The 24,144-nt window shown below is 42.4% G+C and overlaps 1 protein-coding gene across 2 annotated transcripts in view; it reads left to right on the top strand.

The window, feature by feature from the left end:
- IQGAP2 (IQ motif containing GTPase activating protein 2) overlaps positions 1-8,071 on the top strand; it is a 195,886-nt gene extending 187,815 nt beyond the window's left edge. For both annotated transcript variants that reach the window (XM_069962769.1, XM_069962768.1), the window contains 6 exons: positions 1,207-1,294; positions 1,710-1,922; positions 3,472-3,632; positions 4,407-4,550; positions 6,667-6,775; positions 6,924-8,071. In XM_069962769.1, coding sequence (XP_069818870.1) covers positions 1,207-1,294; positions 1,710-1,922; positions 3,472-3,632; positions 4,407-4,550; positions 6,667-6,775; positions 6,924-7,037 — 829 coding nt within the window. In that variant the 3' untranslated portion in view covers positions 7,038-8,071. The remainder of the gene's footprint in view (positions 1-1,206; positions 1,295-1,709; positions 1,923-3,471; positions 3,633-4,406; positions 4,551-6,666; positions 6,776-6,923) is intronic.
- Positions 8,072-24,144: the final 16,073 nt, after the last annotated feature.

Raw genomic sequence — 24,144 nt, 5'->3', positions numbered from 1 at the left:
ACAAGTGATGTAGGCAGAAACTGAAGTACCCAGAGGAAACCCACACACTTGGAGAACATACAAACTCCATGCAGATGGTGGCCCGGTTGGATTTGACCTCATTACAATGCCACGTCCATGGGCTGTTTCTGGTATTGTAGCTCATCCCCATTTAAATAATTGGGGTAGAACTGCAATATAACAGACAGCTTGTGGAGAAGAGTGGTGATGTTTCCAGGGAATATGAAAAACTTTATCCCCCTAATCCTGGACAAACACTGAGTACTGTCACTTTAAAAAAAAAAAAAAGTACATAGAATAAATTTTGTATGTTTGGGTATTCAGAAATAAGTTTCATTTGTAAGTCTATGAAGCTTGTCTCCTGCAGCAAGACGGAAATCCCAACAAGCTATGGAGTGAAGTGCTTAGTGCTTCTCCTGCCTAAGGATTGAGGGGTTTGTGAACACCCAGACTATGACTGATCAAAACTTTTGACCTGTTATTAGAACATGTCCAAACTCTTTTTTTTTTAAGTGACAGGAACACATTAGAGAACATGGCCACTTTGGACAACTCCTGTTTTGTTAGAAGGGCCTGTGAACAATAGGGGGACCACCTGGTTATGTGTGCCGCTAAGGCCCCAATGATCAGCTGTAATCCCTGCAGGAACATGGCCATAAGGTTCTGTTTACATGGTATTTTTCCTCTAGTTTTAGTATGTTTATTAGTTAAATGAAGCTCAAACTGTCTGGACAGTATGTGTCAGTCAGAGACTCTTGTAAGCCCAGCCTAACACATAAATGTATCTGCCATGGTGGTGCCAGGGAAAATAACACAGTTCCTATTGAAACCAAGGGGCTATCTAGGTCATCTACAAACATGGCTGATCCTCCAGGGTAATTTTGTAGCTGCCCTAAACTTTGGCTAAATAGTACGGGGTGCATTCCAGCAGAATTCCCTAACCATATCTGAGAGTGAGTTTGCTAGACATAACACACAGTTTTTTTTATAAGGATTTGTAAGTGACTGTGGGCACTGAATGTATGCCAAAAGCCCAGATCCTTCTAAGGCCGAAACTGAGGCTTGAAACTATTTCTGGAATTTACGCAACTTGTCACATCTAGACTCTGGTATTTTTCCGTTTTTCCCTGATATAGCTCTTGTTTTCCTCATGGGACATGCAGTTCTGAGGGCACTTTGATGTGTTCTGTCTTCTTTTCATTGCAGAACTAAGAAGTTAATAGTAGATGTTATTCGTACTCAACCTGGAGAAAGACTCTTAGAAATTTTGGAAACGCCAGCTTCCTTGCCGCAGGTAAACCCACTCATGGCAAGTCTGACTTGTTACTGTCATTTGCTTGTTACTTATATGTTCAATCCTACATATGAGTTATTTATTAAAATCTACTGTATATAGGTGCTCTCACAGACAGTGTACGAGCATCCTATGGTTGTGCCTAGCACAGTAACTCAGCCGCAACTATCATATATTAATGGAAATAAGAACAGACCATCAATGTTCTTTATTAAAGAAGCATCTGATGAATACCAAAGGCTGAGATGAGACATGTGTGAGCCTAAGGTGAATTGCTTAGTAATATAAAATAAGGATTATACTTTAAAAAACAGAATAGTTACATTGTAGTTCTGTAAAAACTGCAGTACAATGCCAAGAAAGACTACTTTGTATCCAGAGGCTCACTAAGCTTCTCCATGCAATTTGCTTCTAGGAAAATGAGCACTTGAAGGTCATCGAGAAACGTGCTGCTCTTGACGCCAGGACACCTGATAAAATGAAGAGAAGTCAATCAGTTTTAGAAGATGGTCAGCTCCCATTGGAACAAAAGAAAAGGAAAATCCTTAGAAATCTCCGCACCTTAGAACAAGCTGGACTAGTGTCCGAGGAAATGAAGTACCAAGAAATTATCAATGAAATTGCCAAGGTTCTGTCATTTCCTTTCATACCAATTTTCATAATTTTAACATATCCTACAAAGTTGTATATACTCATCTTCCCTATGACACCCAGTAATGGGAAGCACACACTCTGCACGCAACCAGCAAGTGCACAGATTGCTTAATCATATATGGGGTTTTTGTCCCAGTACATGCCAAAAATGCCTGCAGTGTGTGTCATGTACCCAGTAAACTATTAATTTTTTATGTGAGAAATATTCCGAAATGTTCCTTTTGTAGGTTAAAAAAAATAAAAAAATGTACATCAGATCATTGAGCTGGGAATCCTCAGCACCTCACTGATGTGTGACCTGTGCCCATTGTTCATAGAGCTTCGGCATCCAGGCCTCAACACTAGCATTATCTTAAACTGGTGGCCAATAATAGGCTTCAATGGTCACATGTTGGACAACATGCTTCTTATTTTTTTTGCATTGTAACCTTAAAGTGTCACTGTAGTTAACATTTTTTTTGCAGAAATCAATAGTACAGGCGATTTTAAGAAACATTGTAATTGGGTTTATTAGGTGAAAAATGCATTTTTATCATGAAAAAGCAGTTCGAAGCTCTCCCCTCTCTTCATTTTTCTTTATAAAGAGGAGAGGGGGGAAGGGGGATGAGGCACCTAAACAGAACATCATGAGTTAATTTAAAGCTACACCATCAGGCTCTCTCCTCTGATGTCAGCACTGGTCTCTCTCACCTCTAAATAGGGGCTTTCAGCAGCTCCCTGCTGTGTAATCCTTTGTTCTCTGCTGCTGACTAATCTCCCTCCTCCCCCCTCTCCATAGCACAGACAGGATCAGACTGATGTAAAACAGTCGAGATTTCCTGATAATGAGCAGTGGATGACAGAAAGCAGAGGAGGGGGGGGGGGGGCTGGGAAAAGTCTTTTTAAATCCAGATAATGGCATATTTGCCTAATGAACCCAATTACAAAGTTTATTAAAATCGCCTGTACTAAAAAAAAAAAAAAAAAAAAACACGACAGTGACACTTAAAAAAAAAAAAAAAATAACTTTTGACATAACATGTTTTATTGGCTGAGGTTGGGGTGGTCAGACCCTGACCGATCTCTAGAACAAGCTGAAATAAGTGTGTGTTGAGCATGTTCTCTTCCCAGTTATGGGAAATTGGGATATCAGTCTATGAGACCATATTTTGTTGTGAGCACAGAACAGGAGAGAAACATGTTTCAGCAACCGGTTGGGGACTGATCACCTTGAACCTAATTAAAACTTTTCTACTACATGTCAAAAGTTTACACTTTAAACTCTTTAAACACTTTAAAAAGGTACATTTTGAACTCACATAAACAGCAATATATTCCCCCATCTCCAATAACAAAATCTGTTAGCGGCAGCAAAATCCATGTAGCTAGATCCATGTGCAATTTGGTACTTAAAAGTGATTGAAGTAAAAGATTGAGTCATTTAAAAAAAGGTTAAAAAAATTATATATATTCCAAACATCATCTTTTAAGTCTGATGACATAATTAAATATAAACTGTATTTTCTTACTTCATATCCACACAGGACATCCGTAACCAAAGGCGACACAGGCAGCGGCGAAAAGCTGAACTTGTAAAACTGCAGCAGACTCTCAATGCTCTAAACTCCAAGACTGCCTTCTTTGAAGACCAGATAACATATTATAATACATACATCAAGACGTGTCTGGACAACTTAACTAGGAAGTATGTTCTGTTAACAGGTGTTCATTGTATGTTAATATACAGCTTCTGAAAAGAGGAGTCATTGGGGCGTATATATATATATATATATATATATATATATATATATATATATATATATATATATACACTGTATGCAATTTATATAAAGAAGTGTCAGGACTTTGACTTTGTGTTTTAAATTCAAAAACACATAAAAAGTGGTGTATGCATACATTCTTCTATCTGAGCTTATAAATGTTTAATGGCCTCTTCAAAAGAACATGCACCATCATCGCTCATGTAGAGCCGTGGCTTCATGGATTCTGGTGGGGCTGTGATTTAGTTTTTTGTAAGGTTTCTTATAGAATAGGTGATAAATGCTAAATGGACATATGGTATATGGTAAAAAAAAAAAGCAAAAAAACCACAAACCTTGCGAGAAGCCCCTCTATTATAATTTGAATTAATCTTTATCTTGCCAATAGTTTCTAAAGAAAATAAGTACAAACCGAATTAAAAACAGAATAATTCACTATAAATCCCACAGTCCAGTTTATGGTAGTCTACAGTCCACTAACTCTATGTGGAATACTGACTCATGTGAGTCATTATGTGGTCAAAAGAAACAATAAAACAGATTTAAAATTTGCTATATTTGGGATTTATAAAATACAAAAGGCTTTTTTGATTATCGGGACAATGGGTGTTGATTTGTTTGTGTGTGTAAAATTATAAACTGCTGTGACATTTTGATCCTATGTGGTACATTTCATAATACTGTAAAATTTCACATAGGAATTCAAGGCGTTCTATAAAAGTGGATGGGAAAGGAGAAGAGAAAGGCAGCAAGAAGATGAAACAATCTTCCCTTAAGTACACAGCAGCGAGACTACATGAAAAAGGCGTAATACTGGAAATAGAAGGCCTGCAGACCAACCAGTGAGTAACGATAGCTGAATACACGTAGTGTGTGTGTGTGTGGGGGGGCTACCTCCTTTTAGCCGTGCACTCCAGCCAGCTCCTGTGGGGTTTTTACACAGTTTAGTTGATTCTCTTTACCTAGTTTTGTAGATATATAATCCGAGAGTATAGGTTCCAACTCTGTGAAGTCACTTTAATGTGGTAAGTTGGTACATTCTATTTGATCAAATGGTTTGCTAGAACAGAGCCCAAAATTATATTAAAGGGACAATCCAAGCCTCTAATGCCTCGCTCCACCGCACCGTTGGGGCCTCTGGATTGCCCGACGTGTTTCGCTACCCAAAGCTTCACTCCTGACAAAGCTTTTGGTAGCGAAACACGTGTCAAGTGATCCAGGGGTCCAAATGGTGCGGTGAAGCAAGGCATTAAAGGCTTGGATTGTGCCTTTAATATAATTTTGGGCTCTGGTCTAACTTTCTTCCTTATTATCATTAAAGGAGACCTGTTACCCCCCCGTGATGGGGTGACAGGCTCCCGACCCCCCGTTACAGCCCCCTATACTCACCTGAGCCGGTCGGGTCACGGAGATATGAGCGCCCGAAGCCCGGCGCGCGCGCTGACAGGAGGGTCCGACGCTCATAGAGAATGGATGGGGAGTCCGATGCTCCGTCATTCTCTGTGGGCATCAGACTCTCCTGTGAGCGCGCGCGCCGGGCTTTGGGTGTTCATATCTCTGTTACCCGACCGGCTCAGGAAGCGGGATCAGGTGAGTATAGGGGGCTGTAACGGGGGGTCAGGAGCCTGTCACCCCGGCATGGGGGGTGACAGGTCCTCTTTAAGCTTTTTACCTGTTACCATTACTATATATGTGTGGGTTACTGAATTTTTTTGTTTATATATAGGGCTTGTATTGCATGCCCTTTTGTGATTGTTCCCCTATATATGACCAGTTTACCTTTATGACTACCGGTAACCTCATTTTGTGATATTTATATACATATACACTCTGCAATAACATTGATGCTAAGCCTCCGTAACCAAGTGTGTGCCCCTGGCTATTTTTCTATGTATCTGTGCATGTCCCAGTGAAGTATATTGTGTTTTTTATGGATTTTACTAATTGAGTGGATTTATAAATAAAGATATATTTTTGTACAATATGGTTTTGTTAATCATTATGTAGCTTATGTATTTGGGATTTTGTTGATTAACTATTTCACTATTGGAAAGTTTTTTTGATAGAATATTGGGTGTGTATACGCAAAAACGTAGTCAACCTCATTTTCGTGTCCGTTAAAAAAAAATGATCCGTTTTTTATAATGGAAGTCAATGGAAAAACGGAACAAAACGGATGCACACAAAGGCAGTGTGAACCAAACTTTAGTTCAAACATACAGGATCCGCAGCAGATCTGCTGCAGATTCAAATCTGCGCCATCAAATCTGCTACAGATCTGGTGCAGATCCTATATGTGTGAACACACCCTTAAAGCGACTCTGTACCCACAATCTGACCCCCACCCCACAAACCGCTTGAACTTCGGATAGCTGCTTTTAACCGAAGATCTGTCCTGCGGTAAGTTCGTCAGGTGATGCAGTTATTGTCCTAAAAAAATACTTTTAAATTTGAAGCCCATGCCAAATTGGAGTATCTGTGCCTTAACTTTGTACCACCCCTCCGTCCCTCCTCCCCACCCTCTTCATCATTAGGAATGCCACTGAAACATTTTCTCCATGTTGAACATTGCACAGGTCCTTAACGATCCAGCCCATGTGCCGGGCTGCCACAGGTGGTAAATAGGAGGCAATCTGCCTGGAGCATTCCTAATGATGAAGAGGGTGGGGAGGGGGGGACAGAGAGGTTGTGCAAAGTTAGAGCACAGATACGCCCGTTTGGCACAGGGCTTAACACAAGTTTAAAAGTTGTTTTTTAGGACAATAACTGCATCACCTGCCGAACGGACCGCAGGACAGATCTTTGATTAAAAGCAGCTATCCGAAGGTACAAGTGGTTTTGGGGGGGGGTCAGATTGTGGGTACAGAGTCACTTTAATATGTAATTATAAAAGTTTTGGCCTACATTGTCGAGAATGATGGGAATAAACTTAAATGTTCACTAAATTGTCTTTTTCAGATTCAAAAATGTTCTCTTTGACATCACACCTGGCGATGAAGTTGGTGATTTCGAAGTGAAGGCGAAGTTTCTTGGGGTGGAGATGGAAAAGGTCCAGCTTCACTTTCAGGTATTAACCATGTAAAGAATTCATAGAGAACAAAAAAAATGAAAAAAAGTTAATAAAATGTGTCTGTGGGTATCTCTTTTAGGTTTTGTTAAATAAATGTCATCCTGTAACCTTATTTAAAAATCATTTGTTTTCTTCCGTTTTTCAGGACCTACTGCAAATGCAGTATGACGGCGTGGCTGTAATGAAAATGTTTGACAAGGCAAAGGTCAATGTGAATCTCCTTATATTTCTTCTAAACAGGAAATTTTATGGAAAATAATAATATAAATTCAGGTGAATGCATGGGAACGTCTGGGTTAAATCAATATCAAAATTATTTTTTGTAACTTTTTTAATTTAATATATTAATTCAAGTCCTTTGAAGAGCAAAATCTATTTGATTTAAATTTAAAAAAAAATTTTGTGAAGTAACCAAAATTTGTAAGCTGATTGTATTAAGGTGCCTTTAACCCCTTCAGTGACAGGGGAATCTGGGCTCCCCTGAACATTAAAACATTTTAACCCTTCCCACACCGAAAGGAGTTTGCAGTGCATGGCTGCACTTTAGCGTCTGTAAGTACTGCACGTTACAGGTGGTTTGGTTTTTACTGTGGGAACACAGGTTCATTTAAATTCTTTCAATTTTACTAGATTTCTAAATTCACAGAGCAATTAAAATACACAATAAAAAGTGTTATCTATTTTTAATATAGTGATGGATCTGAGAAACAAAAATGCAAAAAAAGTATATGCGTTTAAGAAAACAAAACTTATTTGTAGTGGTATTACGCTCACAGCAGGGCTGAATGAAAATCTAACGTGACAAACTAGATTTAAAAAAAAATAATGTTAAAAAATATATTTAAAAAAAATGTCAGTGCCGATGGCTGTCAAAGTAACATTGCAAAGGTGAATTTTTGGGGAATTTTGTAATGTTGTTTTTTTTCTTATTAGTAACACATAATTTATAAATGGCAAGAAAATATTTACTGTAAAACATTGCATGAACCTGACTTCTGAATTAATGCACTACTGCCTATGTCGGCCCGTGTATTCTGCTCTAAAATGGCGGTGCGGTACCAGGGTGACGATAGCTGTTTTAGTTTCAGAGGTTTAGCCACCTCAGTGCTGTGGTGTGTGTGTTTGGGGGAAGAAGCAGTGCATTGTGGTCCACTGCTTTCTCTTCCATCACTGAATGGGCTACACAATTTTTTGGTTTGTGCCTTTTTATATGTCAACTGCTCTGTCTTTGTAATTTCTTTATTTTTTAATGCAATAAAATTCATTGTTTCATTAAAAGAGATTATATGTAAAGTTTAGTTGTCGTTTGCGTTTTTTTTTTTTTTTTTTTTTTTTTTAAATCTCTGGACATTTAAAGTGGCTGTACCACCAGGCCCAGGCAGAAGAACTGGAGGCGGCCGACCCACCCTTAGTGGGAGGAAACCCCCGCCCCTCTATGATAGGGTTCCATTGATGCTAATGGAGTCACGTCATGGAGGGGCTGGGGTTTCTTCCCACTGGTGGTGGGTCGGCCTGCCTCCAGTGCTTCAGCCTGGGCCTGGTGGTACAGTAACTTTAAGGTAAATTGTGTCATATAATGCACATATATATATATTGTGTGTGTATATATATATATATATATATATATATATATATATATATATATATATAATATACACACACACACACACACACGCGCACACTGTTTCCTGCTGCACCTTCTGTTCATGAGAAGATCTGTCCAGAGCAGTAGCAAATCCCCATAGAAAACTAGAAAACCTCTCAGTTCCTGTCACAAACAGGGGTGGCAGCAGAGATCAAGGTGTCAGGCCCCGTTCATACATCACGTCAGGAATTCCTGATCAGGAGGCCTTCAGAAAACCATCAGGAAACCTTCAGGATTTCCTGACAGTGATAGTTTTTTCTGTTCTGGAAACAATCAGTAGTGTCTTCAAGATTTCCTAATGCGCATCAAGAAAGTATCAGGAAAGCATCAGGGTTTCCTGAGCTCCCATAGACTTCTATGGGAGCACCCGTTCAGGAAATCCTGATGAAAATAGGACAGGTTCTATAATTTCCTGACTTATTTTTCCTGAACGGACACCCTTCAGTAAAAGTCCTGAAGGCTGTCAGTATTCAATGTAACCCTATGGGTCAGGAGATCCTGACAGGATTTCCTGATAAGGGAAGCGGAAATATTTTCCTGAAGTGTGAAGGGGGCCTTAGACGGGAGAGAATACGCTACTTCCTGCAGGGCATACAGCAGCTAAGTACTGTAAGGCTTACTTTTTTCCCTCTGTAGTACCCCTTTAAGTTGCAGAAGACTTGGTGCGGTTACAGCCAGTGCCCAGTGATTACAATAGGTCCCTGGTGGGTTTTGCTTGCCCCGTCAGCCTTGATTGATAGATCTGTCCCTATACCTAAACCGAGAAAGAGCTATTTAGACTGGTGGGTCTGGGAGAAGCCACAATGGACCTCTTTGATAACTCAAGGTTAATGGTGTTCATATCATGAATTCACCACAATTCACATAATTTACAATATTTAAGGGTATTATTCAGGATTAGAAAAAACACAGCTACTTTTTTATTTAAAAAAAAAAAAAAAAAAAGGCACCACCCCTGTGTGTGGTATTACAATTCAGCGCCATTCACTTTAGTGGGACTGAGGTGCACAACCACACCTAACCTAAGGACAGGGGAGGTGCTTTTTATGGGAGAAAGCTGCCATGTTTTTCTAGGTCTGAATAAGCCCCTAAAGTATGACAACAGTAATAGAGCTTAGGACCATTTATGCCAAAAAAAAAACAAAAAGACTCATAGTGGTATGGCAATGTGTACCTAAAAAATTTCCTACTTTGAATTTTTCCATAAAAACAAATGTCACTAAGGGAACATCACTCCAATTATTTATATATTTCTGTGATTATTCTGGGAATCTAAATTAAAGGAGTTATTCGGAGGAAAAAAATGTATTTAAATCAATGAAAAAGTGCAAAAAAGTCATAAAGATTTTTAAAGATTTTTAATTTACTTCTATTTAAAATTTCAAGTCTTCCAGTACTTATCAGCTGCTGTATGTCCTGAAGGAACCAGCATATTCTTCCCAGACTGACACCGTGCTCTTTGCTACTGCTCTGTACAGTTCCTGTCACAGGTAGAGGTGGCAGCAAACACATCTCCTGTCCTGGACAGTTCCTGTCATGGACTGAGTTGGCCAAAGAGAGCATTGTACCAGACTAGAAAGAAAACATCACTTATTGCAGGACATACAGCAGCTGATAAGTACTGGAAGACTTGAGATTTTTTTTATATAGAAGTAATTTACAATTTTGTATTAAAAAAAAACCTGGAGTACCCCTTTAAGACTGTAGGTTTACACCATTATACTCCAGAATATTGATCACATTTGCAGAATTTGTAATATATTATTTCACTTCCTGTCTGAAACAAAATGCACTTATAACAATAATGGTCTAGTCTCCTTCATAAGAAAAGCTCTCTTCCCCTGATATAATTATATATAATCTAATAAGTTCTGTGTACAAGTAACATTAGATCTTCAATAACAATTAAACTATTATTCTCACTAAAGATAGAATGACGGAGTATAGATGTCCAGATGGGCTTCCTGGGTAATATTATGGGCATCATTAGGAAAGTAGATAGTACAAGCCGGATTGTAATACTAGACGACAGATGAGAATGTAGGGTCTGAGTCGCTGTAGTAACTATTGTGCATCAAAGTTATATAAAGAGTATAACGGAAGATTGGTGTCTCTTCTGTATTTTGGAAGCATTATACTACTGTGTGAATAAAGCTTTTCCCCTTTTTTTTTTCTTGTTCACCAAGTCCACCATTGTAGCTCTAGGGCGCAGTATTATAGAGGCCGGTGCATATGGGCTATTAGAAGAAACCTTGTCATTTATGGAGTCTGTCCTCCCCTACTGTGAGAACAAATTGATAGATACTTCAAAGGGACAGATGTAATGGTGTCGGCAATAATCATTAATAATATAGATAGAAAGGGCTTATTACTCCACAAGGAAACTAATGCTCATTACAAGAACTGTTTCTGTAAAATAAATACATAAAAATTTAGCAAAACACGTTTTAGGACAAAGTATATGTATTACAGCTGTTAATATGCTTGTATAGGATGATGATGTACAAATTAAAGGGTAGAGAGAATATGTGCAGCACGAAGAAAGCAATAGATAAAGACCCCAGCAGTTGTGTATGTGGTTCCTGCTTTATTCTTCAAGCACACATCTACTTTAACATTATCTGTTCTATAGGTGGACTATATATGTAATAGATATATATCTATCTATCTATCTCAAAGTATTTGACTTCTCTATCCTATGCGCCCTTTAGCCTGCTTTACAGTAAGTCACACTTCTGTACGTGAGCAGCCTTGTGGTTTACCATATCTTTACTAAAATAGTAAAACCAGTAATCAATGTAAAACCATCATGAACAGAGTCCTGTCTCTCTCAGAATACCAACCTCTGTATTCTCTTTATAACCCTGCATGCTATCAGTCATTATTGATTCATACAATTTTCCAGCTGTCATTTAAAGGGGTTGGCCACTTTACACTAAAATAGTTCAGTGTAGAGTATTCGTAACTGTACTCAATGTATATACTGACAGCAGCTCCCTGTGTACCTCATAGAGCTAACATCAGGCTCCCCTCCTCCTGGCTGTGCTGCCCTGCTCTATGGTGAGTCTGTCCATAAGATGGCCGAGTATGGAGGGGCATGTGACCATGTATCCTCCCAATGTGTCCACAACTGATTTTGTATATGCCTTTGGAGGACACTGTGGGCGGGGCATGGTCACATGCTCCTCCATGTTGGCCATTTTATGGACCGAATCACCACAGAGTAGGGCAGCACATCCTGGAGGAGGGGAGTCTGATTTTAGCTGTATGAGGTACACAGGGAGCTGCTGTCAGTAAGTGCAGTAAGTACACTTACTAATACTGTACACTGAGCAATTTTACTATAAAGTGGCCAACCCCTAAAATGTTGTAGAGATGTTGCTAGAACAAGCCAGGGGAAGCACTTGGCTGAGCACTTCTCTCCCTAGCTTACTGTTCTTCAATCTCACTGGTGGAGATGGAGTCTATAGTAAGTCAATGGAGTCAGTGTCTTGCAGTGAGCTAGAGAGCTTCAAGTGCTTCTTCCACCTTATTCTAGCGATCAGTGGTGGTCTTAACACAAAGAACCAGATTAATCTAAACATTTGACTTGTCTCTATGACATGTGAAAAGTTTTTATAAATGACAATAACAGTTTAACCTTTCACATATGCAAACCTTGCAAATTAATAAAGCTGTAAATATTATAAAATAATGAGAAATAAAACAAACACTACTCTTAAATCTCCTATCAGTCTAGCACAGCTGTGCCAGCGTTTCCCAGCCGTGTTTTCTGACCTCTACACTGATGTGCTGTACCTTTCCATGACCGCTACAGCCAATCGGTGATTCCCATAGTCATGTACGGTACCTACTGGCACCACCAAGCAATGATACTGACACTTGTAGTATTGCATATGCCTGTCAAAGCCACTGACTGCTGGCAGTTGTCACATGCTTGATTGCTGGTTACCTGTACACAAAGACTGTCAATGAACTCCCAGACCATTCACGCTGGATTAGTGGGGGACAGGAAAAGTAAGTAATTTATGTATTTTAAAATATTTGTATAGAATATTTTATTTTTTAGGATCCAGATGATTCCTCTAAATAGGCAACCGTCTGACAGAAACAACAACAACCCTGTGTGAACGCAGCACATGGCATCAAGTCATAAAATACCAATATACTGCACTATATTCTCAGTCTAAATACAGTGGTGCCTTGGATTACGTACATAATTTGTTCCTGGACCGTGCTTGTAATCCAAATCCACTCCTAAACCAAAGCAAATTTTCCCATAACAAATCATTTAAAAACGGCTTAATATATGATATTATAATTATAAGTGCATAAACCTGAAAAAAACAAAAAAAAGAAGCCGTTTGTAGACACAGGATGGAACTGCAGATCCCCATAATGCAGTAGTGTAGTACAACAGGTTAGAACAGAGAAGCAGGGCTGCTGTCACAAGTTTGTGTGGTCACATGACAGCAGTGGGGGTGGGGGGGTTGTTCAGCATGGACCAATCAGGAAGTGAGAATCACAGAGCGGTACAGGAGGACAGTGACAGTGTGTATAGCTGAGTGTAAGTGCAGGCATATTAAAGCAGCAGTGTGTATAGCTAAGTGTGAGTGCAGGCACATTATAGCAGGAATGGACAGGATGGGAAACACAAGGGCTGACAGAGACTGCAGGGAGCATGAAGGAATGAGCAGGGCATATGTAGGCGTATACAAGCAGCACTCTGTCCGGGGAGAGAGGGGTTACAGCTATTAAGAGATTACCTTCACAGTCCTGTCCCCTGATGTAAGCCCCAGCCTGAAGTGGATGTGCCATGATTTGGAAGGTGAGGGAGACTTCCTGGGCCAGAGTACAGTGCTGTAGACCACACTTTGCAGACCATGCCCCTCCACCACTCCCCCTCCCACCCAGTGCTTTGGTTTAAGTCATAATTTAGAAAAACTGTGAGCTCTTCTTGCAAAACACTCTTAATTTGAGTTACTCTTAAACCAAGCTACCACCGTACCTCCATAATATGACATACACCTATCAACCATTACACCAAACAACTGAATAACGTAAGTTATGTTGTGACAGCGGAATCTATAGGTAACATATTTTGGGAAGCAGGTGCCAGGCAATTCTAAACATAGGAAAAAGAAGTAAATGTTAGGATCTGAGCAACTTTAACAAGCGCCAAATTCTTTTGACTACACAGCTGGACCAGAGCCTCCCCCAAACCACCGGTCTTGTTGGGTGTCCCTGGTACATATCAATCAGTACCAAAGAAGAACAACCAGTGAACTGGATACAGTCATGTGCCAAAGGTTCACTGATGTGTGTGGGAAGTGAAAGCTAGCCCATCTTGCCTGATTCTACCAATGATCTACTGTAGGACAAATTACTGAAAAGGTTAAAGGGGTTCTCTGACAGAACATATCTAAAACAAAAAGAATAGTTTTCTCGCCTCTTTACACTCTTCCGGTGTCCTCTTCAGGGTCTCTGGTTCCTCCACTCGCCTTCAGCCCATTCAGCCAATCACTGACTGAGACGGAAACGTGTGGCGGCCAGGGATTGGCTAAGCAGGCTGTCCCTCCCGAGACAAGCTAGTCTCAGAAGTAACGGTGGCTACAGATAGTGGGGGATACCAGTGACTGCATGAAGACACCGGGGGAGCGCGGAGAGGTAAGAATAACAACATGTTTGTTATGTTTTATTAACATATTAAAAATGTTTGCGTATCATATAACCCATTTAAAGTTCGGCGAAGTTGCCGGACCAAACATTTGTAAAGTCTGTTCATCTCTACTGGAAACCCTTGAGTCCTGACATATGGATTACACTTTGAAGCATACCGCCTACTAAACACTGTACAGACCTCACAGTAACGCTATTCCCTAATGGCATTAGCCTCTTTCAGCAGGAATGTTCTGCCCACATTAAAAAAAACTTGTTCAGGAATGGTCTGAGGAACAGGACAAGGAGTTCAAGGTGTCCACTTCATCGCCAGATTTCCCACAGGCCAGTCAAGCATCTATCTATGAGAATAGGCTGGAAAAACAAGTCTGATCCACCTTGCAACTTTTGAGGACTTTAATGCCCCTATTCCACGGGCCGTTTTAGAGGAGCAAACGAGCGCTATTAGCGCTCGTTTGCTCCTCGTTCGCCGCTCGCTGCCGCCGCTATTCAACGCGGCTGCAGCGAGCGGGTGAGTGCGGGAGGGGCGGCGGGGAGCTGCGGGGGGCTGCTCGGAGGATCACTGATCGTCCGGGCAGCCCATAGGATATAGCAGCGTCTGCTGCCGATGCTCCTATTCAGCGGAGCGACGGCAGCAGATCGCTGCTATATCAGTCGCTTGTTTTTCAACATGTTGAAAAACAAGCGACTGCAACGATCAGCCGACATGAACGATGTCGGCTGATCGTTGCACTCTATTCCACGGAACGATTATCGTCCGTAGCGGTCGATATCGTCCGAAAATGAACGATAATCGTTCCGTGGAATAGGGCCATAAGGATCTGCTGCTAACATCCTGGTGCCAGATACCACAAGATATGAGAGTCCTGCAGAGATCATGTCTGAATGGGTCAGAGCTCTTTAGACAGTTATACAATATTAGCACAATGCTTTTGTTAATCCATGTGTACATTTATGTATACTGTATATGCACCGATTTGATACATACTTATGCATAGAAGCCATCAAAAACTAGTATTTTTGTCACTTGAAGAACGCCTGTGGGAAGTGATAAGTGAGCACATTTTCTCTGTGTCACTTTCTTCTCCTCCAGGTGTATTGCTTATACTGTTACTGATCTAATATATAACACCTCTCTCTTCACTTCTACATTTTTATGCCATTTAGATTTCTTTCCCAGCTGATTTCATCACAGTATCACAAAGCTGTTATCAGGAATACAAAGCGTTTTATGGTGTCAGTGCTGAACATGAGCATTCCATCTACATCACTAACACCCTGCCAACAGTCGCCCAAACTAACACAAAGGTATACAGTCTGCTGAGACAGCAAATATATACATACAGTATAGGAAACCTACATACAGTATACACAACAAAATCCGGTCAAGGGACATAAGATCATTTTATATGTTTTTCTTTGAGCTTTGCCTCGGTTACACTTCAAGTTCAAAAGATCACACTATATATTGGATGCATGCCATTCCTGTCTGGTGGGAGCGGCTGATAAGAAGAATCCACTTCCTGCTGAACGTCTGAAAGGCCACTCCAAATCTTACACCATTCAGATGCCAGACATAAAACTCTTTACATGTAGAGGTCATAGCGGGGAAAATGTAATTACACACTGGTCATTCAAATGATATATTGGTTATTTAAAGGGATTTTTTTTTTCAGTGTCAATGTTCAAAAGTGCTCTTTACTTACAAACTGGTAATAGCAGCAGCCCTGTAAGGACTATTTGTTTTATATTTCTTTAAGAAAGTTATATAACTTTATTAAAAATAATGTCAATGTTTTCTAAATTTTTACATTGATTGGAAGCAGTTAGGGGCAAAACGGTCCCTCTGCTGCCACCAATGGCCGTGTCGGGAACTGCAGGGCTGCACAAGGACAGTTACATATCGCTAGTAGAGATGAGCGAACTTCAAGCACACTCTGGCTTCGACTCTCTGCATTTGATTACTAGTGGCTGAAAAGAAGTTGAATGTAGCCCTAGGGAGTACAGCCTGTGGGCCCTATTCCACGGGACGATTATCGTTCAGATAATCATTATCGAAAAACGATCTTAAACAAACACTATTGCGAATGACCTGAAATCGTTTACCATTACATGGAACAATTATCGTCATCTTGTTGTCGCTATTGCGTTCGTCGCTACTGCGAACGAGTGAACAACGTTTTATTCCATGCGAACGATTTGCTAACGAGCAACGCTAAAAATAGGTCCAGGTCTCATTAAGCGATCAATGATTTCTCGTTCATTTAATCGTTAACCGCTATTCAACCAAACGATTATCGCTTCATTCCGAACGATTTAATGATTATCCGAACGATAATCGTCCCGTGGAATAGGGCACTGCGGCTGTATCCTTGTTTTCCAAGTAGCCATAGCACTGCATCTAACTTCTTCACAATCAAATACTGAGAGTGCAAACCAGAGCTCGCTCGAAGTTTGCTTATCTTTATAGATGATCGAACATCAGTATCCCTGTTTTCCAGGTGGTACTCGGGCTGTCTCCACCTTCCTCACAGAACGGGAAGGCAGCGGGAGTCAAATGCCGAAGGTTCGAGTTCGAACAAACCTGAAAATGCTGATGTACAACCATCTCTACTTCTCTCTAATCACTAGAGCTTGCAGGTAAAAAAAGAAAAATACTAGGGCACTCACCTCCTCCTATCTGTAAAACACAATCTTTATTGTTCTATTAAAGTATGGTATCAGGGCGGAGGAAGGTTTCCAGACAGACTGTGCAGCGGCTTTTTAACCGCGTAAAAAGAGTCGTTGAGTGCCACAGTTTTTTCTTTTTTAACTTCCTTTCACTTTAAGCGATTGTGTACGTTTTTTATGCCGATGGTGCTAGTGTCTGTTTTCTTGCTTATATGTGTAATAGATGATGGTCGGCACTCCTGTAGGTGGCGGTGCCCGGGCAAGGCACGATATGACGACAGGAAGAAATCCCGGCATGTACGACGCATTTCGGCACGTAGCCTTTCAGCCGAACAGTCCTGTCTGTTGTATGGATTTTACACCTATGTAAATCACTGCTCGTCCTGCTACAGCAGAGTCTCTTAGCTAGCACAGATTTCAAAGCCTGGTACATGGACACTATGGGGGAGATTTATGAAAGGGTGTAAATATACACCTTGTGCAAACTGCCCACAACAACTAATCACAGCTCAGCTTTGAGCTCTGGTAGAATAAAAAAGGAGCTGTGGGCAGTTTGCACAAGGTGTATATTTACACCCTTTCATAAATCTCCCCCTAAAAGTATGTGCTGAAATTATTAAAGGGGTTGTCTGAGCAGTGGCCTTTTTTCCCATATATGCCCGTTATTAATAAATATATACAATTACCTCCCTGTCTCCCGCATCGCCATCGGTGACTTACCGCTCTGTCCCCACTGTGTGGCTGCTTCTGCGTTCTGGAGTTGTGACGTTGCAGGTTACCCAGCCAATCAGTGGTTGCAGCAGTGTCCCACCTAAAGGGCCCTATTCCACCGGATGATTATCATTTGCATAATCGTTAACGATTAACGTTCTCAAACGACCGCTATTGCGAAAGACCTGAAAACGTTCACTCATTTCCATGGAACGATAATAGTTACTTATGATCGTAATTGCGATAGTTTTTCTTCGCTATTTATTCGCTATTGCATTCGTATCTATTGCGAACGACCGAACGATGTCTTATTCAATGCAAACGATTTGCGAACGAGCAGCGATAAAAATAGGTCCAGGTCTTATAAAGCGATCAATGATTTCTCGTTCGGTCGTTAATCGTTAACTGCATTTCAAACGAACGATTATCGTTTAGATTCGAACGATTTAAGGATAATCTGAACGATAATCGTCTGGTGGAATAGGGCCCAAACTACTGACTAGCTTCAATAACCTGCAACATGACCTTACAACCTGGAGGCAGCTGCACATCTGGGACAGATACTGGTAGCAGAACAGGAACCAGAGGTAAGGGTGGTTTATATTCCTCTATCACCCCTTCCGCAAGACTATATATAAAAAAAATTCCCTGCCTGAACAACCCCTTTTAAGCGATTTGACCCTTAGAATAAATTTAGTACTTATTAAGGTAGTGCCCAGAAATGCTAGTCTTAATAAATTCCCCACCTATGCCGCTGTGAGCGGGGATGAGCGATGGAATCCGCCGGAACTTATCCGCGCGTATTCTGTAGTATGAACCCACCAGAGTATACAACCAGAGGTGCTGCTGCCTCTATTGATCCTAGCAGTTACATAATCATTAAATGTAGCCATTTGCCAACTGTATAGTGGAGAGCTAACATATGGTTCTGATAGCATGTGACAGCATGAAGAGCATCCGATGCCGCATCTGCACTGCAGAACTTTATAGGGGAGATTTATGAAAGGGTGTAAATATACACCTGGTGTAAAGTGTCCATAGGAATCAATCACAGCTCAGCTTTTATCCTACCAGAGCTGAAAGCTGAGCTGTGATTGGTTGCTGTGGGCAATTTAGACCAGGTGTATATTTACACCCTTTCATAAATCTCCTCCTATATCTATCCACCATGCTAAACTTAGGGCGGGTTCACACTACGGAATTCTCGCGGACAATATCCGCGGAATTCCGTCAGCTGTCTGCCCGCACATCTGGGCGCCTTTCCGCAGGCCCCATAGACACCATTCTATGGGCCGGCGTATTCCGCTATAAGCTGAAAGAAGTGTCATGTCACTTCTTTTAGCGGATCGCGGAATACGCCGGCCCATAGAATGGTGTCTATGGAGCCGGCGGAAAAGCGCATGCCCGTGCGGGCGGACAGCTGACAGAATTCCGCGGACATTGTCCGCGAGAATTCCGTAGTGTGAACCCGCCCTAAGTGTGCAAATGAATACAACACATGTTTAAAAGGAATGTACCATCAGGCCCGTGCTGAAGCACTGGAGGCGGGCCGACCCACCCCCAGTGGGAGGAAACTCCTGCCCCTCTATGATACGGCTCCATTGATTCTAATGGTGCAGTGTCTTAGAGGGGAGGGGGTTTCCTCTTGCTGGGGGTTGATCGGCCCGCCTCCAGTGCTTCAGCCCGGGCCTGATGGTACATTCCTTTTAAGAGTACATTCACACGTACAGGTTTCGCAGCAGATTGAAGCTACATATGTGATGCTGTGTTTAATCATATCATTACATGGATACCTGCTGCAGATCCTGTATGTGTGAATGTACCTTTAGAAATTAAAATGTAAATAAGAATTATAAGAATAAGAACAATGCTGCCTTTAATCAGGCAGGTATCTGATCCAAAGCCAGTGGTGTAACTACCAGGGTCACAGCGGTCGCCGCTGCGACCCGGCCCACCACAAGGGGGGGCCCCTGAGGCCCCCCCTCATCAATCCCTCTTGTGAGCGCAAGCATTGTTTTGCTTGCGGTCACAAGAGGCCGACTTCGTCTGCCCCCGGATCATGCGCTGCTGCCGGGGGTGTTGGGGTTCCCTTTGCGCCTGTTACCTCCGGCACAGTGAGAGCACGTTAGAGACGCTCCCTGTGCTGCAGGTCCCAGCCTCGGCGCACAGGGAACTCTATGATGCGCGCGCTGCCGGGGATAGGACGCGACACCCACGGCAGCAGCGCATGATCCGAGGGCAGACGGAGGCTGAAGAAGGAGAGAATCGCCGGGGGAGCGCGTTGTTAGGTGAGCTGTGTGTTTTTTTTTAATTTTTTTTATTTGTTTTCATGAAGGAAATCTATAGGAGGGAGGGGGAGAGGGGGCCATTTATAAAGGGGGTGGGGAGAGGTGGCCATCTAAAAAGGGTGGCAAGAAAGGGGACCATCTATAAGGGGGGGGGTGAGAGGGGACCATCTATAAGGGGGGGAGGGGACCATCTATAAGGGAGGGGGGTGAGAGGGGACCATCTATAAGGGAGGGGGGAGAGGGGACCATCTATAAGGGAGGGGGAGAGGGGACCATCTATATAAGGGGGGAGGGGCCATCTATAGGAGAGGGGGCCATCTATAGGAGGGTGGGAGAGGGGGCTATCTGTAAGAGGGGGAAGGGGCCATCTATAAGGGGGGGAGAGGGGGCCATCTATAAGGGAGCAACATAGGGGCAGAGGGGGCATCTATAAGGAAGCTACATATAAGGGGGCATACACTATAAGAGGGTCACATAGTCAGCCTACCCACTAAATGAGGGCATAAAGGGGCTAATACAAATGTGCATTGTGTAGATAGATAAGGATGGTGCCACAATGAGGAGCCTAATATGTCTGTCTGGCAGATTCTGTGGATTCGTGGCTTGGAGAAGTTCTTATGGAGGCCCAGGAGGGATGGAGAAGAAGATGAAAAGGGAAGAACTCTGATCAGAGAAGACGCCCTCTGTGAGTCACCTGATTTAACTGCACTGTGATGTATATGGTGTACAGAGACTGTGTGGAGCTGCATCCACCTATATATGACTGGATGCGGTGATAAGTGTACAGTGGATGTTATTCAGTAGCAGCGGTGGTGTTAGTCAGTATGTGGTGGTATTACTCAGTAGCAGCGGTGGTGTTAGTATGTGGTGGTAATAGTCAGTAGCAGTGGTGGTGTTAGTCAGTATATGGTGGTATTAGTCAGTAACAACGCTGGTGTTAGTCAGTAGCAGCAGTGGTGTTAGTAAGTATGTGGTGGTGTTAGTAGCAGCGTTGGTGTTAGTCAGTATGTGGTGGTGTTAGTCAGTATGTGGTGGAAATATTTGTTACTTGCTATCTGGTACTGTGTTTTATTGATCTTAGTATACAGGATTTGGTCAGTAACAATATGGTGGTGATGGTAGTGGTTGTGATGTGGTGGTAATATATCCTTCCTATATACTGGTAATATTGGTAATATTGGTCTCAGTATACAGGATTTGGTCAGTAACAGTATGGCGGTAATATGTATGGTGAAAATATTTTCTCTTCCTATATGCTGGTGTTATTGGTAATATCTGTCTTGGTGTGTGTATGTATATATATACAGTATATAAATATATATACCAATAGCATCACTTGGTCGTGAAAGGAGGGGGGGGGGGGGGGCAAGTTGACCTCTCGCACCAGGGCCTAGGAGTCATTAGCTACGCCCCTATACGAAGCCACACAGTCCTTGCTTAAAGGGGAACTCCGGATAAAAAAAACTTGTTTTCTATTAAGTACATTAAAAGTTAAATATATGTGTCTATATAATGTATTACCATAGCTGTACGGTTCTGCCACACTGGTGGCTGATAGAAATCCAGGAAGTGAAAAAATGGCCCCTGTGTCAATTCACATTGTCTCCTGCTCCCTCTGCTATCCCCCCTAGGAGACAAATCTTCCATGCCTCTGTCTCACATTGTGTGTGTTTGCTGAGATCAGGCTGATGATGCAGACAGGGGGCAGGGCGTGATGTTACAGGAGGCTTGGCTGGATCCACCATCTCTGAATGGTCAGAAGCAGGTGCAGCACAAATTTTACTGATTGTGATGAGTGGGTGACTGTGATGATCAGCTGAGGGAAAGCATTGCCAGGTTTTCCAGTGGAAAAAAAATTGAATTGGCCCAGGTACAGGTCAGGACAGGAGAAGTTGTACTGTGCAGTGCCTAAATATACAGAGTAAGAGCAGATACTGAGGATTGCACCCAGTATACAGTACAGGAGAAGTGGCACTGTGCACTGTCCACATATACAGAGTAAGATCAGATGCTTATAGATTGTAAACCCTCGCGGTAATGGTCCTCTTCCCCATGTACCAATCCGCTATTTGCCTTCATGTAATTTGTTGTGACCTTGTAATGTTCTTGTTTGGTACCCCTGTCGCCTGTATAGCGCTCTGGAATTAAGGGCGCTTTATAAATACATAATAATAATAATAATAATAATACTGGCCCACTCAGGGGCCTATACTGATCAATCATGGTAGGCTGTGCTAGTATTGTATAGATAGTGACTAAATCCCATACCGTACAGGGACCTCGCTGGGCGTGCGCACACAGCTCTCCAGGCAAGCCCCGCCCCGGACGGATTTCATTGGCTGCTCCACTCTGGGCTTCCTAGCAGCCAAAATCAGACCCCAACCCTAATCCGAACGTTTAGTGTTAAGGTTGGGGGTCAGCTTAGGGATACTACCAACATATCACTTAACTATCCCCTGCCCACACAACAACCCTAACCCTAATCAGGAAGGTTAGGGTTGGGGCTGTGGGGAGGGTTAGAACATGACAAATCAGTGGGACGTAACCCTAATCCGCCCACAACCCTAAAACTAAACGTTCGGATTAGGGTCGGGGGTCCGATTTTGGCTGCTAGGAAGCCCAGAGTGGAGCAGCCAATGAAATCCAGCCGGTTGGGGCTTGTCAGGGAGCTATGTGCACGCCCCCAGCGAGGTCCCTGTACAGTATGGGATTTAGACACTACCGTATTGCATAACATTGATTGGTACAGTTAGACACCCAAGGGCCCCCATAATCACCCCCCCCACACACTGACTAGAACAGTTAGAACCAAGGGCCCCTTAAACCCCCCCCCCCCCGACTATTTCGGTTGGACTCAAGGGCCCCCTAACTATCCCTCTCACACTGACTAGTACATTTGCTTTCACAGACCTTTTCTGTTTGCTTGTAAGTGGTGATACAGCTCTCCGCCAACAGGGGGGGAAACACTTACTTGGCAAAGCGTGCCTGTGTGTGCGCTTGCTTCTGATAAGCTGTTGCTCAGAAGATGCATGGATGGCTGCGCTGCGGGGCTGTGATGTCACAAATCCCTCACAGTATGTATACAGCGGGGGGCTATGTTAGTAAATCCGCACTGGCTGCCTGACACCATGGCTGTCTAAGTGCGCAGGCTCCTTTCCCTCTTGGGCCCCTGTGCAGCCAGACAAGCACATGCAGTATGGCCAACGCTAATTATATATATTCTCACAAAGATAGTACAGTAGTGCCTTGAATTACGAGCATAATTCGCTACGAGGCCGTGCTTGTAATCCAAATCCACTCTTACACCAAAGCAAATTTTCCCATAAGAAATCATAGAAATGCAGACAATTGGTTCCACACCCCCCAAAAAATGATTAATTATTCTGAATAACATGTAAAACAGATGAAACAAACAGAAACAGCAGAATGTGATATTATAAATTACTGTACAGTAATGGAGAGGATGGGAAACACAAGGGCGGACAGAGACTGCAGGGAGTATGAAGGAATGAGCAGGGCAGATGTGGGCACAGTATAGCAGCACTCTCTGAGGAGAGGGGTTACAGCTATGGAGAGATTACCTCCACAGCCCTGTCCCCTGATGTAAGCCCCAGCCCCAGGTGGATTTGCTATGATTTGGAAGGTGATGGAGACTTCCTGGGTCAGAGTACAGGGCTGTAGACCACCTTGTGCAGGCCATGTCCCTCCCCCACTCCCCCTTCCACCCGGTACAGGGAGCTCTTAAACCAAAGCAATGCTCTTAAACCAAGTCACAATTTTGAAAAACTGTGAGCTCTTAAACTAAAACGCTCTTAAACCAAGTTACTCTTAAAACTTTTTTCCATCTATTTTTTTTCTTTCTGTGAATACTATTATCTGGAGAATTAGGCTGCCAACAAGGATAGGTGATAAAACAGGATGAACATTTTCTCAATATAATAGTATTTGCGGAAAGAAAAAATATACATAAGAAAAAAAAGGATCACTAGTTTCCTTCATAGCATAAACTATAGTGGGAATCCTTACAATACTAACATAAAAGCTGACCTGACTGCTGTACAATAATCTGCATAATAGATGCTGGGGCCATAGAGAACAATGGGCAGACAGATAGGAAAGCTGCAACTAGAAGGAAGCCAGGACCCCCATCCATAGCAGCCCTCCTTATTACAGCAGCTCCCTATATTAGCAATACTGGGGAATACAGCGTAATACATAACTACATCTCTAATATAATACATGATACATTTCCTTAAAGAAAAGCCTATATGAATATTATTAACATGAAAGAACTATGTCATGGGGTCTGGCGCCTGTTGCAGCCTGGTGAGATCTCCAAAGGTCGCAGCACGCTCTGGAAGATGTCGCACAGG

This window comes from Dendropsophus ebraccatus, chromosome 3 (genome assembly GCF_027789765.1).
Source record: "Dendropsophus ebraccatus isolate aDenEbr1 chromosome 3, aDenEbr1.pat, whole genome shotgun sequence".
Classification (NCBI taxonomy): Eukaryota; Metazoa; Chordata; class Amphibia; order Anura; family Hylidae; genus Dendropsophus; species Dendropsophus ebraccatus.
Note: the sequence above shows the minus strand (reverse complement) of the source record. Positions and strands in the feature narration are given on the sequence as shown.